The sequence below is a fragment of the Anabrus simplex genome, chromosome 1 (genome assembly GCF_040414725.1).
Source record: "Anabrus simplex isolate iqAnaSimp1 chromosome 1, ASM4041472v1, whole genome shotgun sequence".
Lineage (NCBI taxonomy): Eukaryota > Metazoa > Arthropoda > Insecta > Orthoptera > Tettigoniidae > Anabrus > Anabrus simplex.
This window is the reverse complement of record NC_090265.1, coordinates 1,702,307,978-1,702,323,976: the sequence shown is the minus strand read 5'-3', so window position 1 is coordinate 1,702,323,976 and position 15,999 is coordinate 1,702,307,978. Positions and strand designations below refer to the sequence as shown.

Genomic DNA, 15,999 nt, shown 5'->3' with positions numbered 1-15,999 from the left:
CATGCTTATTACAAGATGGAATTCCAGTTATCAAAATCATAACCAATCTAAAAATTGGATTTTCAACCTAAAATGGTACAACTTTCAACCTCCCCTTAATTCCTAGATAGTTCACCATGTGAAAAGTGAAAGTTCCTCTAAATGGAGCGAGTTCACTTGCATGTTTGGGTCGTATGAATAATGTTCCATGACAGCTGTTGGCCATTTCTTATGAAAGGTCCACTGCTGTTTCCTTTTTTCATTGCTTCTCAACACCCTTCGTTTCAAGCATTTATAGAGATGCATTTCTTCTTTCTCGTTTTAGTTTCGAGAGTTCGCACCGTGATGGGTTCTCGCCATCTCGGGGTGAATATGAGTCTGGACGTCCCAGCATTCAACCTGTCCAACTCAAGCATCTGGGATAATGGATCAGTGAACAGTTCTGAGTTTCCACTTCGAGAGACCTCGGTGACGCCGTACTCGGAGCGCCTGGAGACGTACATCGTCCCCGCCCTCTTCGCTGTCATCTTCCTGGTCGGTGTCCTCGGCAACGGTACTTTGGTCTTCATATTCCTGCGACACCGCAACATGAGGAATGTTCCCAACACATACATCTTCAGCCTGGCTCTCGGAGATCTGCTGGTGATACTCACCTGCGTGCCCTTCACCTCCACCCTCTACACCTTTGACTCATGGCCGTACGGGGAAGTGATCTGTAAACTTTCTGAGTGTGCCAAAGATGTCTCCATAGGCGTGTCTGTCTTCACTCTGACCGCACTGAGCGCTGAGCGGTACTGCGCCATAGTCAGTCCCATGAGGCGACACGTGGGTGGTGGACGATTGAGCGCTAAGGCCTTCACACTTCTCGTGGCGGTAGGTATCTGGGTGCTGGCATTTCTGTTCGCGCTCCCAGATACTATCAACTCCTACATACGCGAAGTGCCCATTCCAGACCAAGCTAACATAGAAGTCTGCTTCCCGTTCCCTGAAGAAATGGGCCCTCACTATGCACGAATCATCGTTATGATGAAGTTTCTAGTCTATTATGCTATCCCTTTATGTATCATTGCTTGTTTCTATATATTGATGGCGAGACATTTGGAATTAAGCACTCAAAATATGCCTGGCGAAAGACAAGGACAGTCAACTCAAATCCGTGCACGTAAGAAAGTAGCAAAGATGGTTTTGGCATTTGTCATCATATTTATTCTGTGCTTTCTACCTTACCATACTTTTATGTTGTGGTTCCACTTCAATCCCGATTCTCAGTATCTATATGATGACTACTGGCATGCTCTGCGGATCATCGGGTTTTGCTTAAGTTTCATAAACTCATGTATCAATCCCATTGCATTGTATTTCATAAGCGGTGCGTTTCGCAAGCACTTCAACCAGTACCTCTTTTGTTGCTGTACCGACCAGTCTTCTCGGCACAGCCTGTCGAGGCGAGGAAACAGCGAGATGTCTTCCCATTCCTTGGTGCACTTCAACAGTACATTCCGCAGACATCACACTCAGCTGGAGGAGCTCAACTGCTCCATAACAACGGCCAGCTCGTCGGTCTTCAACCTGGACAAGACCTGAGGAAGGCTGAGGCCGTCGTTTCCATCTTCGGCCGCCAGATATCATGAGCAACAAATTGCATCGCAACACTTCGGCGAGAATAATTCGAAAATCGTTCCAGCCCTTAGTCTGTGAGAGGTGATTGTTCTCAGGCATGTCTAGTGCACTTCCTCCGTCCACTAAACTTGTGATGTTCGTCTTTTCTTTACTACTCCTGCACTTCTGTGGCCGCTGACAAAACAGTTTAAACGAAGTTCAAGCTTATATACCACTCTGTGTGATAGTGTTGCGCCTTTGTTTCCTTGATTAATGTTATACGGAATCTGGGCACTTCATAACAACCACCGTGACATTCCCGTGTTTTCTCACACTCTCAGCTACCCCACTGAGCGTGAGTGACCCACAACCGACTCTCCTAAGCTTGAAAGACAGTAATCACGCGACTTGCCCATGAAATCATAATTAATAACGCAGGTCGTTGCATATATTTATTTCCTTCCACACTGTACTCCTTCCACTCTTTGCTTCCCCATAGTCTGATATTGCCTCCAATCACTTTCCCCATCCTCTGTCCTGACGCAAATAGGTCTTATGGCAACGATAGGATAGGAAACGGCTAGGAGTGGGAAGGAAGCGGCCATGACCGTTGAAAACCACGGAAAATCATCTTCAGGGCTGCTGACAGTAGGGTCCGAACCCACCATCTTCCGAATGCAAGGTCTCAGCCGCGCGTCCATAACTGCACGGCCAACTCGCTCGGACCTATCCAATCTCATTGGACGGACGGCCCGAATCTATTGAAGGATTTTAAGCCCTCGGTCCTGTTAGGGCCTTGAGTGCTTTTCTGAACAGTTTAATATGGAGACAGCATAGATGGCAAAAGGTGAAACTATTTGTTAGAACGGAATCAAGCTGACCAGAATGTGGTCTGCATCCAGAGGGTGGTTTGCGCTAGGATGTCATTGGGCTATTTATAGCGGAGACCTTAAGTTTAGTAATTGCCCAATGTTAAGACGAGGGCGTTAGGGTTTTCTGCAATGTCAGAATTGAATGTGCGGGCACTCTTCTTGATTCTGGTACGAATATCATCGATTTTGAGGTCGGAGTGGATGTCTCGATTCCATTCGAACCATTGGGCTCCTGAGATAAGACGCCCGTTATCAGCTTTCATTAACGATATCATTTCTGATAGGCGACGAATCGCCTAGGCCGAAAAGCGTCAGTCTTCTGTCTAAGGTAACACCAAGGTATTTTGTTGAATTTTCCCACCGGATCGCCTCACCAAAAAAATATCAGGGGCTGGGGTCTTCTCTGTTACGGTTAGAGAACAGAGTTGCGCTACTTTTGGTAACGCAAATTTCAGTTCTTCATAATCGAGGCTAGAGTAGTGGTGGTGATTATTGCTTTAAGAGGAGTACAACTAGGCAACCATCCTCTACATAACACTAATCAGAGAGAAAAATGGAAGGGGCGAGTTACTTTGAAAAATGAAGGTATCGGCCAAAGGAAAACAAGGACCACGAAGGGCGTGAAAATGAAAGATTCCATAGGCCTCGAATGCTCGAATACCGTCGGGGTCGCTAAAGAACAAGAGTTGACCATGGGAGGTCGGATAGGATAGATGAAAGTGAGGAGCCTGACACAAGTAAGTGGAACTAATGCAAGGACTCATCTGAGGGCCTCGCGGTCGCCAACCCACGCTCCCAAATTAAGAACCCCTGAAGCCCCTTTTAGTCGCCTCTTATGACAGGCAGAGTTTACCGTGGGTTGTTTTATTCTACCGCCCTACCCGGAGGGGGAAATTGCGGAAGGAAGTGAAAGTGATTGTTCTTGTGCTTAGCGAGTCCTGCTTTGGCTCTAGGAAGTGGAGGTGGTGATCGTTAATTTAGAATGAAGTACAATTGAGCAACCACTCTTTCTTAATACTAATCAACGGAAAAAGTGTCCGACTCGTTGGCTAAACGGTCAGCGTACTGACCTTCGGTTCAGAGGGCCCCGGGTTCAATTCCCGGCCTGGTCGGGGATTTTAACCTTCATTGCTTAATTCCAATGGCTCGGAAGCTGGGTGTTTTTGCTGTCCCCAACATCCCTGCAACTCACACACCAGATGTAACACTATCCTCGACCACAATAACACGCAGTTACCTACACATGGCAGATACCGCCCACCCTCATCGGAGGGTCGGCCTTACAAGGGTTGCACTCGGCTAGAAATAACCAGAAGAAATTTAAAAAACGGAAAATGTGGAAAAGTTTCGAATTTCGAAGAAAGAATCGATCGGTCAAAGGAAAGGAAGGGCTACGGGGGTGGGGTTGCGTGAAAGTGAAAGACATCCTAGATGTTGCAAACCTAATGCCGTTGGTGCCAGAAATGACCAACATGTCGGGTAAGAAAGACAAAAGCGAGAATGGTGGTGATTATTGTTTTAAGAGGAAGTACAACTAGGCAACCATCCTCTATATAACACTAATCAGAGGGAAAAAATGGAAGGGACGCGACACTTCGAAAAATGAAGGTATCGGCCAAAGGAAGACAAGGGCCACGAAGGGCGTGAAAATGAAAGACTCCTAGCCCTCGCAAACCTAATAGCGTCGGAGTCGAAAAAGAACAAGAGTTGACCAAGGGAGGTCGGGTAGGATAGTTGAAAGTGAGGAGCCTGGCACAAGTAAGTGGAAGCAATGCCAGGACTCAGCTGAGGGCCCCGTGGTCGCCAACCCACGCTCCAATATTCAGAGCCTCTGAGGCCCAAAAGCGAGAAGCCTGGTACAAGTGCGGGTAAGCAATGCTAGACACAGCTAAGTACCCCATTGTCACCAATTCACGACTTCAAGCTTTCAATGACCGCTGAGGTCAGAATAGCTTTGGCATGAGTCTCATACACCGAATTCGGCCGAGAGTCAAGAGAAATCAAGAACGAACGCAAGTAAACTGGATAGGAAATATGAAAGCAAATACAGTACAAGTAAGTTGAAATAGTACCGGTTCCCGATTAAGATAGGGTCCCTTAATTACCAAAAGGTATCATCCCATTTAGGAATTCGTCCAAATGTCTGGAAATGAAGTACTATCCGATAGTTATGCGAAACACTATTCTTTTCAATAAATAAAATCTTCTATTTCTAAACTTGCATTTGCTTGAAGGGGTAGAATACTTCAAAAAAAATATCACAAGTTTATGTCTGAGTGGACGGAACTTTAATTTGACAGCAATTCCTGAATGATTCATTCCGAGGCATTTATTTTGTGTCTTTAAACTATCTTTATGATACCAATTTGAAGAGTTGTGGATAACGTTTAGAGTGGTCGTCGAGCATATTCACTGAGAATCACTAGAATACAATAGAAAGTTTATATAACTGCGTTTTATACAACTATTTTCCATAATATACTTTTGTACTCAAGAAATATAGGCTATTTCATAGTTCAACGACATTTTAGCTACACCTTGATGAAGTATGGCTCTGTCCTGTAATTTGAAACATCGACTTGGAATTTCTCAAATAGATTTTTTACACAGTGCAACATGTCAAGGTTGTGGCTTCAACAAGAATTTCAAGTGATTACGTGACTTACTGCCTTTGTCATAATACTGTGTAAAACCCATCACGGACGACTTTTGAGGTGTGTCTCAGTTGTGCTCAGATGATATATTATTTTTCGATGCGTACCTCAGTTTCTATGCGAGTGGTACTAAGGAGCTGGGCAAGGTCATTTTCATTCCTCTTAAAACAACGCCTTTGTGTTCAATGATGGGGATATACAAATATGAAAGTGTTGTTATATTTTTCTCTGGTTTGAGAGACATTAAATATTCAAAGGAACTTGGTATAATGGACTCCAAACTAGTCATACTAAACTTGCGTGGAGTGTACATATTTCTTTCATATCTGGTGTATTATAATTCAAGTCCCTGTTTACCTCATACTAGTATCGGTATTAAAAATTGTTTGTACATAGACCTGTTGTTTTGCAAAAGAAACATATTTTGAGTCAAATAAAATAAATGGAAATAAAATATAATCTGTATAATACTGAGAGCAGCATTAGGAAGAGGAAATATGTGTTCTGTTAAGTGTTAAATGTTTTCTTTCCAGGAGCTGTACATTCTTTTCCTTCAAATAGAGGCTGTACTTTTCTGTACTTTCTCCTAAAATGAGAGTACTGGTATCGCACAGATCGCTGCCTTCGTTTCACAAGATTGTCTCTAAAAATGAAGGTTGGAATATGAAGGCTATATTACAAGTAGCAGATTGCAGCTCTGCAAAACTATAACATTGTAGACCAATATGATTGATACCCTTATCAGAAAGACACCATTAACTTATGGCTTCTATAACAAAAGTGTATTATATTTTCTGGTCCGGTGCCTGTACCGTGTAATCAGCTTGCTGCATATCCAACATCCTGAATGTTTTAACATGCATGTCTCAGTATCTTGCTTGTTCATACCGCTGAGATACGTAAGAAAATAACTCTTGTAAGTGTTTTCACCCATACCAAGGTGGCGTATGGTCGTCACTCTGTAGACTGACTAGTTTAATACAAATATCGGCGTTACCCTATCCTGTGCAAATATTAGCTGAGTCGTATATGTGTTTCACATTCGTATCTCGATTTTATCTCTTACACTTCCTTCAGGCACAAACAGTGCAAGTCCAGTCGTCTCAGGATGTATACTATCTATATATCTCTTCTTCTGGTCAAATTTCCGCAAACCATTCTCCTTTAATTAACTTTATTCATTATCTCTTAATTTGACCTACGCATTTCACCATCAACATTGCACTATTATAACACCGCATTCCAATACTCTTATATTTTATTTATTTCTGAAGCTGTTATTGCCCATACAGTGCCACACTCAGCCCAAATATGTTAAATGACTTTCAAATGTGCAATATCTGCAGTGAGCAGAATTATTTTCTCAGAAAGGCAACCTAGCTTGTGCTGGTATGTATTTCATGTCTTTCATTTTCTCACAGTTCATGAGCCTTATCATTTTGTGGATTTATCGGAAGTCTTTATCTCCTCTGTGGGTTGAGTCAAAGAATGTATTATCTGACTCCCTGCATATCATGAGAGGCTACTAATGTCGGAACAGACAAAAAATCTGTACCCCCACCCTCACTCCCTCGCCTTCTAGGGCCAAACGCATATCCATGACTCGATGCTTTTCCGTGTAACGGAGAAAAATGTACGAATGCGAAGACTTTTTTCTCCACTTAGCTGAAAGTTCATTATTTCTTAGAACTTAATGTTCCTGCGTTTCTTATACTCAAAATTTGACAGGTTACAGCGCTGCAAGTGACTGCTTATAATACAGTCTTTACACAGAAATGTTACTACATTCCATGTCAAGTATTGTATGTAAAATGAAATACATTAAATACTGCGTCCTCCTACTGTCATCATTTTGTGGAGATGTTTTGTACCACAAATTTATTTCCTGGAGATATGTAAGTGTGACCTACACAGAGTACTGCGGGTCAGTAATTGTTCAACAATAAAAGCAAAGAGTATGACACTCAGTCGCTCAAAAAAATGAGCTTACGGTGTCGAATAGCCCTCGCATTTAATATATTATCAAAATGTTATTCACCTCTCATTCAGAAACAAACCTTCAGGAAATCCACAACAAATCTTCAGGAAATCCTCAACATACATTACAGTGTATCTTGGGGATGGGGGCACATTCGTGTATGTGAGACTATGCCCTTTCTCAATTTACCATCCCTGAATTGTATCTACAATTCGTGGAAAATAAGTGATAATAATATTAATAATAATAAGAATAATAATAATACGCACAATTGTTTCTAGTTAAAGTGTACCTGCGAGGAACGTATACAATACTGTGCGCTCATTCTGGTTTTTTTTTTCAGCCACTGTACATTAAACATCTACATGTCTGTACCACACAAATTTATTCTGTAAAATAAACGTCTTATTTTGACGAATAATTCTGCTTTTATTTAGTAGTGTATTCACAAAGGAAGGTACTGGGTGACCCTCCTTTGCTGCGCTTATAAATCGGAATGTGCGTTTTAAAACTAGTTGAACTGTAACGGTATATTGCAAACGGAATTGATTGTGTTATACATGGTTATTCAAAATGATTGCCAGAGTCTCCAAAAAATCATAATACACAGTACAATTGACGTAGGAATACGAATCTTGTTTTGTTGTGTACTGTAACTCATTATGTTTTTATTACATGCATTACAAATGATCCATGTGAGAGCTTTTCGTCACTCTTACACACATCTACTGGATAGTCTACCTCTTCGTAGACACGCCCCAACATGCTAGTGGTAATGTTTAGGAAGGCGGTTCGGGTGCTGTAATTCATTTCCAGAATATTCACTGGTAGAGAAGAAACAAGCACTTGATCTTTAACGCATCCACACGGGAAGAAATCACACAAAATCACACGGCGTTATATCTGGTGAACGTGATGGACAGCGTAAGAGCATCTGATCACAATCCGCAACTGTAAGTTATACGACTTTTATCTTCATACGTCTTCGTAACACATGCCATAATGTGGGTTAGGGTACATTCAGTTCCCTGCTGCCTCTTGCAGGCTACGGAGATAAGCGCTTCTAATCCGATTCACTCCCGCTTCTGAAACAGAGGGACGCCCACTGCTTTTCCCTTTATACAAACAACCTCTGTCCACAAACTACGAATATAGTTTCTGGAGGGATGGTACTTACCATATTTCGTTCAAAAATGGCGCTGGACTATGGTAACGGACCGATATTGATGATATTCAAGAGTACAAAATGCTTTCTCCTTTCTGCTGACCGACATTTTGTTAACACTGCTGTAGCTGCCATCTGATGGTAATTGAAGTCACTACAGTCAATGCAGAACGAAACTTTGAGAGTTTGACTAACCTTCGCTGCAACAATAATAATAATAATAATAATATGTTTTCTATTGTTTCTAAAACAAAATCACGGAACCCCGACAATCATTTTGAATAACCTTGTATAACAGATGAACTAGGTCCGTAGGGATCTTCAAGTTAATGAAACAAAATACAGTATGCCGCAAAACAAACAATTTTGTAACAGTAAACATACTCTGAACATCAAACAGTTCTGAATATTGTCAGAAAACTACCACTGCAACGATAATGGATGCAGCAAGACGGAACTACAGCCTACACCGCGAGGGAGGCACTTGCCCTTTTACCCACACACTTCCCACTTCGAGGTTCTCACGCCTCTACTGTATATTCGTAATACTGAAAGATGCGTTCTGATAATTCTTAGAGGGAGGTCCGTGTACTGCCTGCCTGGGAGGGGAGAAGCGAGTAGTGGGTATGGCTGCCATGGAAACATGGGTGACCCACTGCAGTTACCGTGGAGATGTCCCTGCTGGCCGGCTCGTGTTGCATGGAGTCGCCAAACCTCTTACTTTTGAGTTACGTACAACAGAGCAGAGCGGTCTGAACGAACGAACAAGTGAGACGGAAGCAAAGGGAAGGGGAAAAGAATGCAGGAATATGGCAACACCATGCAATGCTCCTCCCTCCATCTCCTCCTGTCAAAACGTTTCTTTTAATACCATGGGTATAGTTACCTACGTATAGGGCATGTTTTAAGAAACCTTTTCCAGTCGGATGACACATCTAAGATTGTTCCAGAATTACAAGAGAAGATACAGCGATTTTTTTCTTTGCAGCAATCTGTTTTCGTCAACATGTTTGACAAACAAACAGGACCGCCAAGAAAATGTGCAAAAAATGAGGATGCATATTTCGAATATAGCCTTTACCGCCTGGCATGTATTGTAACTATCTATCTCGATGTACAGAGAATGTTTTATTTGTTTTTGCCACATATTGCCCATTCAGTACGTTATTTCTTTCCTAAAGATTAAGGTATCAAGTCATTGTTGGCTCTATCAAACACTTCATGACGTAAAATGTTGAAAATAAAATTTAAAGTACCTTTTGTTCAAAACATTTCTAAATAAAGCTAGCCTTTTTAAAAATATCTAGAAGGAACCCTTTCAAAATCCCACTCCCTCTTAGATACCTACCCTGTCACATCTTGAATATCGTAATGCCAATTAATCCAGCACCTAAAATAACATAATTGTGAAGTTCATGCTGAGTTTCAGAAAATTGACCAAAAATTGTTACTAAGATAAATCGTTCTTCTTCGTCTTCTTCTTCTTCTTCTTCTTCTTCATCTTTTTACCCTCCAGGGTCGGTTTTTCCGTCGGACTCAGCGAGGGATCCCACCTCTACCGACCCAAGGGCAGTGTCCTGGAGCTTCAGACTCTCGGTCGGAGGATAGAACTGGGGAGGATGACCATTACCTCGCCCAGGTGGCCTCACCTGCTATGCTGAACAGGGCCCTTGCTGGGGGATGGGAGGATTGGAAGGGATAAACAAGGATGAGGGAAGGAAGCGGCCGTGGCATTAAGTTAGGTACCATCCCGGTATTCGCCTGGAGGAGAAGTGAGAAACCACGGTAAAACCACTTCCAGGAAGGCTAAGGTGGGAATCGAACCCACCGCTACTCACTTGACCTCCCGAGGCTGAGTGGACCCCGTTCCAGCCCTCGTACCACTTTTCAAATTTCGTGGCAGAGCCGGGAATCGAACCCGGGCCTCCGGGGGTGGCAGCTAATCACACTAACTACTACTAAGATCAATCACCTAAATTAAATTCAATCTTAAACTACGTCCTCAATCAAAAATTTGAAAATGTTAGTTAATCAGGATATTTTATCTTACAGGCTTATTTTTATTACGTTTTTGAATTTGTACTTACGGCGAGAGAATTTAAGTCGTGTCATTTTCACGTCTTATTTGACCATACATATATATGTGGTCGAAACCGTTTATTGCGGCGTCACTTTTAACGACGCATTGGTTATAACGGCGAAATGTAACGGTCCCGACTATGTCCTATATAAACGTCGTATTTAAAGTCCGGTTCAATGACTAAATGATTAGAATGCTGGCCTTTGGTCACAGGGAACCCGGGTTCGATTCCCGGCAGGGTCGGGAATTTTAACCTTAATTGGTTAATTTCGCTGGCACAGGGGCTGGGTGTATGTGCCGTCTTCATCATCATTTCATCCCCATCACGACGCGTAGGTCGCCTACAGGTGTCAGCTGAAGAGGCCTGCATCTGGCGAGCCGAACTTGTCCTCGGACACTCCCGGCACTAAAAAATCGCTTAATACGACGTCGCTTTTTACGACATATTGTATAAAACGGCGCATTTTTTTAAATCACATTTTCGGAGAAAAGTGTCGACTACAACATCCAGTGTTCATTTTTGTTTATTAAGCGTTTGATGATTGTTGACAACAATGTGAAGCTTATTTTCAAACTCTCGTTTTTAGTAGACTGTAGATTTCAAATCAGTCTGTTAAATATTCAAGGCAAGCATGGCCGTGAAGATGTCGCAAAAGAAAGGGAAAGTGTTTAATATTGAAGAAATGTCACAAATAATATGGTGATTGCAAAGTGGGGGAGCAACCGACAGCGTCGCCAGTGATTTCTACAATTTAGGAGGACAAAGAGAACATCTCATTTATTAACCAAGACCGTGTGCGATATTATTTATCATTCTTGCTACTTCTTTCCTCACGAACATTATATATTTTGCTGACATTTTGCCGTACAGTAAATACAGTACTTATTTCAATTATGGGTTTCTTTTTTTTTTTTTTTTTTTTGAAGTTTTGACTTTATTATGTTAATTAACCATGCAGCCTAAAACATACAGATATAATACTTTTAGCAACAGAAAACCGATGTGTTCAGCTATTGTTTATAACGACTGTTAATTGGTAGTTCCTACCGCCTCTGTGATGTAGTGGTTAGTGTGATTAGCTGCCACCCCAGGAGGGCCGGGTTCGATTCCCGGCTCTGCCACGAAATTTGAGGAGGGGTACGAGGGCTGGAACGGGGTTCACTCAGCCTCGGGAGCTCAACTGAATAGAGGTGGGTTCTATTCCCACCTCAGCCATCCTGAAAGTGGTTTTCCGTGGTTTCCCACTTCTCCTCCAGGCAAATGCCGGGATGGTACCTAACTTAAGGCATCGCCCTCTACTATGACTGCGCTAATACGCCCTCCCAATACAGCAATATGAGCGATATGGGCCTAGTTCCTATTTTTACCACCGGGCGCTTGTGCATTACGATTGTGCATTACAGCACACGTTAGGTGTTTTGTATATTTCTGTTCAAATATATAGTCAATCACTCAATAAACATATTTCAATCACACCTTACACCTTAATAAAGACATTCAGTGAAGAATGTACCCCTGCTGCTGCGGAAAAGTCGTACCGTACAAAATACTGTTAACAGTAGGTTGTTAATACTGTAGAAAATAAATAATTTCACACGCTTTTCTGTTAATGTGTTTCGCGTTCAAATCTCTCAATGATCTGTGTTATTTAGGCGGCTATGTTATTTAAGAACACAGGAATAGCACACTCGCAAATTACTTCACTCAATAACTATGAATGTCCGATTTCAGGACAACTGAAGTGAGTAAAATCGCGCAACACAGGCACTAAATAGTCATTCATAGACGCAAGAGAATTTTTGTGCACAAATGGTTGTGCTTTCAATACAAAATCATGAATGACTTTCAAAACCACAGTGGCAAATCAGATGGCTACTGCAGCCTGCTGTTGTAATCTCTTTTAAAAATCAAGTCCATTAGCACTGTTGAACACCTTGGTCTTGTCATAAGAATCAAGCATCTTGTCCGTCTGCAATATTGCTACATTTGTGCTAATGACATGTATGTCGAACCAACTTTTTATCGATAACATGTATTTGACAGTGGTACCTGCATTAAAAAATCGTGCATGTCTGTATACGAATGGGTCTTTTAAATATTCGAGGGCTGTTGTTACTTCAGTCTCGAAAATAACTTTCGTGCGCCACACGTTCATTTTCTTAGACGAATCGATGTTTTTGCATGTAAGAAAAATGAACCGTTTTCACAGTTTCAGTTGATTGCATCTGATACAGTTCCTTGATAAAATCACCATTTATATCCTAGGAACCATCAAACAGAGATTTTTTGAGTAAAGAATTTCTTACTTTTCAGAATGTGCCATTTGTCGAAAGCAAGAAGAGGCATTTCACTATCAACAAGATGACAGATATACGGTTTAATGTGTTTTGAAGAAGACATTCTTCTTATCCTGCTAACATTAGTCTTATGATTGTCACTCAAAATGCGCAACACGAAAAACCGCAAGTTTCGACTTCCTTTATTGTTTTGAGTGTTAAAGTATGTAGCTCTGTGCCTAAAAGCCCCTTAGAAGAAAAATGCTGGTGTAACCTTTATTTTGTTCACAGCAGAACTTATAAAACAGAAAAAGTTATTGACTAGAGTAGTTCGGGGAGGTCAGATAGGATAGATGAAATTGAGGAGCCTGGCACAAGTAAGTAGAAGCAATGCCAGGACTCAGCTAAGGGCCACAGGGTCGCCAGCCAACGCTCCAAAGTTCAGAGCCCCTGGGGCGCCTTTTAATCGCCTCTTACAACAGACAGGGGTACCGCGGGTGTTATTCTACCGCCCTCCACCCACTAGGGTTAGTGGGGTTGAGACCTAACGTCTCCCAAATGCAGAGCTTGGCCCTATGGCGTAGCACGTTAACACGCGCGACCGTTGCGCCTCTGGGTTAAAGGAAAGATAATCGCGTATTAAGAACTTAGACCTGCCAGGACGACCGCTGCACAGTAAGATGGTCTACACGTAGTGGAGTGTCACGTGGTCCACGACCGGGTCCATTCCGTATCACGGCAGACAGCTCCTTAGTTGGCATCGCGGAGCAGAGGGAACTCCGCTCCAATCTTTAGTCCAGAATTAAATATTTGGTCTTGCCTCCAGGCACGCTTCCCTTATACAGTATATTGAAAATGGCACGTAAATGAAATAAGACGGGGGAAATCTTTTGAAATGTGTGCCTAGGAAAATTTTGAAAAAAATTCGGGGAGTAGATATTCTTTTAGGTGTAAGAGGTCACCCCCCATTTGACACCATTTATGACCCTCATATATATATGTTTATATAATAATGTCCACCATTGTGGTGTAGTGGTTAGCGTGATTAACTGCCACCCCCGGAGGCCCGGATTCGATTCCCGGCTCTGCCACTGAATTCGAAAAGTGGTACGAGGGCTGGAAAGGGGTCCACTCAGCCTCGAGAGGTCAACTGAGTACAGGTGGGTTCGGTTACCACCTTAGCCATCGCCAAAGTGGTTTTCCGTGGTTTCCCACTTTTCCTCCAGGCAAATGCCGTGATGGTACCTGACTTTAAGGCCACGACCGCTGTCCTCGGTCTTTCTTGCCTGTCCCTTACTATCTTCACATCCCTCCACAAGGCCCCTGTTGAGCATTGCAGGCGTGGCTGCCTGGGTGACGTACTGGTCCTTCTCCCCAGTTGTATCTCCCCGACCCAGAGTCTCACCCCCCAGGACACTGCCCTTGAGGCGGTAGAGGTGAGATCCCTCGCTGAGTTCGAGGGAAAAACCGACCCTGGAAGGTAAACAGATTAAGAAATAATAATAAAAGGTCTAATAATAATAATAATAATAATAATAATAATAATAATAATAAGAAGAATAAGAATAAGAATAATGTCATTCGAAATCTAAAATCTTGTTCAAGTTATGGGTATAGGGAACTTATATCTTTGTGTTCTGTGTTTTCATCTGCGTACAAGAATGCCATCCTCTCTGAAAACATTTTCTAAGGTTGTCCTTTTAATAGAAGTGTTCGGGTCTCCTGATATTTCCATCGTACAGAAAATAAAAGGTAAGTTATGTTTGTTTTTGCTGGTATGTCGTGAATTCGCTACTAACTAGCGGAATGTGTGATGGATTTCTATAAATCGATCACCTTTCTTTATTCTACTCCTGAGCTAGCAGTATTCACGGGATTGAGGAGCACTGCAGCCGTCTTCAAGTCGTTGCTGCTGTTTCCAGAGAAAGTTGAGGTACGTACACTGTATGTAGTAACTGAGGAATAGAAAAAAAAATACATTGGTGACTAATTACGAAATGTACTGGATGTTCACAATCAAAGTAGGTTAAAAAAAGTGAGCATCTCATATTAAGCTGCTTCTACTGTAGGCGTGACCCTTCAAAATGTTATCGATCTTTCAGTGAATGTAAAGTTATGTTTGCCTGATGTGTTGGTAGTGGTGGTGATTACTGTTTCGAAAGGAAATTCAACAAGGCAACCATTCTTTATAGGCTTATAACACTAATCTGAGAGAAAATATAGAAGGTATCCGACACTTCGAAAAATGAAGTTATCGGCCAAAATAAAAACAACGGCCACGAAGGGCGTGAAAATTAAAGACTCCGTAGGTTCGAGTGCTCTAATACAGTCTAGATCGGAAAATAACAAGAGTTGGCCGAGTGAGGTCGGATAGGATAGATGAAAGCGAGGAGCCTGACACAAGTATGAGGAAGCAGTGCCAGGACTCAGCTAAGGGACCCGTGGTCACCAACCCACGCTCCCACCTTAAGAGCCCCTAAGGCTCCTTTTTGTCGCCTCTTACGACAGGTAGGGGATATCGTGTGTGTTATTCTGCCCCACCCATATGGGATGTAAATCACATATCTTTTGAAAAATATGAATGCTATCAATTAAGCATTTAAATTCTGTCATATCGAAATAATAATTAAACCGAGAATAATTTAAATATGTTTTCTGGTCGGAATGGATGGGATCCGACATTTCGAAAAATTAAGGTATCAGCCAAAGAGAGACAAGGGCCATGGATGGCGTGAAAATGAAAAACTCCCTAGGCTATTCAAAAAAAAAGACTAGGTAAAAAATAAATAGGGAATCAGCCACCTAGGCGACTTTCTAAAGGCAGATCAGTGGTGATTGATTGATTGATTGATTGATTGATTGATTGATTGATTGATTGATTGATTGATTGATTGATTGATTGATTGATTGATTGATTGATTGATTGATTGATTGATTGAATAATCAGAAGAAAACTAAAGAGGACCGAAGCAAAGCAAAGTCACCTCCGTACAGACCATGAAGGCCCTTGGAGGAGTGGAAGGTGAAGGCTTCCACCATTGTTAACCTCGGTACGTGATGGGGTAGAGAGCTTAGCTCTACGCCCGGCCGCCTTTGCCCCCAGAAATTAACCTGGTACTCATTTTTGGTGTAGGCTGAGTTAACCTCAGGGAAGTGCACCTCCGGAAGTGGAAATATCGTTTCTTAAATGTTACGACATCCCGACGGGGATTCGAACCCACGTCCTTCCGGGCGAACCGAGCACGCCTTTACCGCCTCGGCCAGGCAGCCCCTAAAGAGGACTGACATTTCGAAAATTGAATGTATCGGCAAAAGAAAAATCTCGGGCCACGAACCATATGAAAATGAAAGACACCTAGGCCTAGCGAATCTGAAACCGTTGGATTCGGTATAGA

At 42.3% G+C, this 15,999-nt stretch overlaps 1 protein-coding gene across 1 annotated transcript; it reads left to right on the top strand.

Annotated features, from left to right (window-relative positions):
- Positions 1–351: 351 nt before the first annotated feature.
- LOC136863950 (neuropeptide CCHamide-1 receptor-like) lies at positions 352–1,563 on the top strand. The gene has a single exon (XM_067140403.2). It carries the CDS (start codon positions 352–354, stop codon positions 1,561–1,563), a length of 1,212 nt encoding a protein of 403 aa, XP_066996504.1.
- Positions 1,564–15,999: the final 14,436 nt, after the last annotated feature.

What these genes read in the sequence shown, in the direction of transcription:
- LOC136863950 (XM_067140403.2), top strand. Translation starts at nt 352, where the DNA reads ATGAGTCTGGACGTCCCAGCATTCAACCTGTCCAACTCAAGCATCTGG.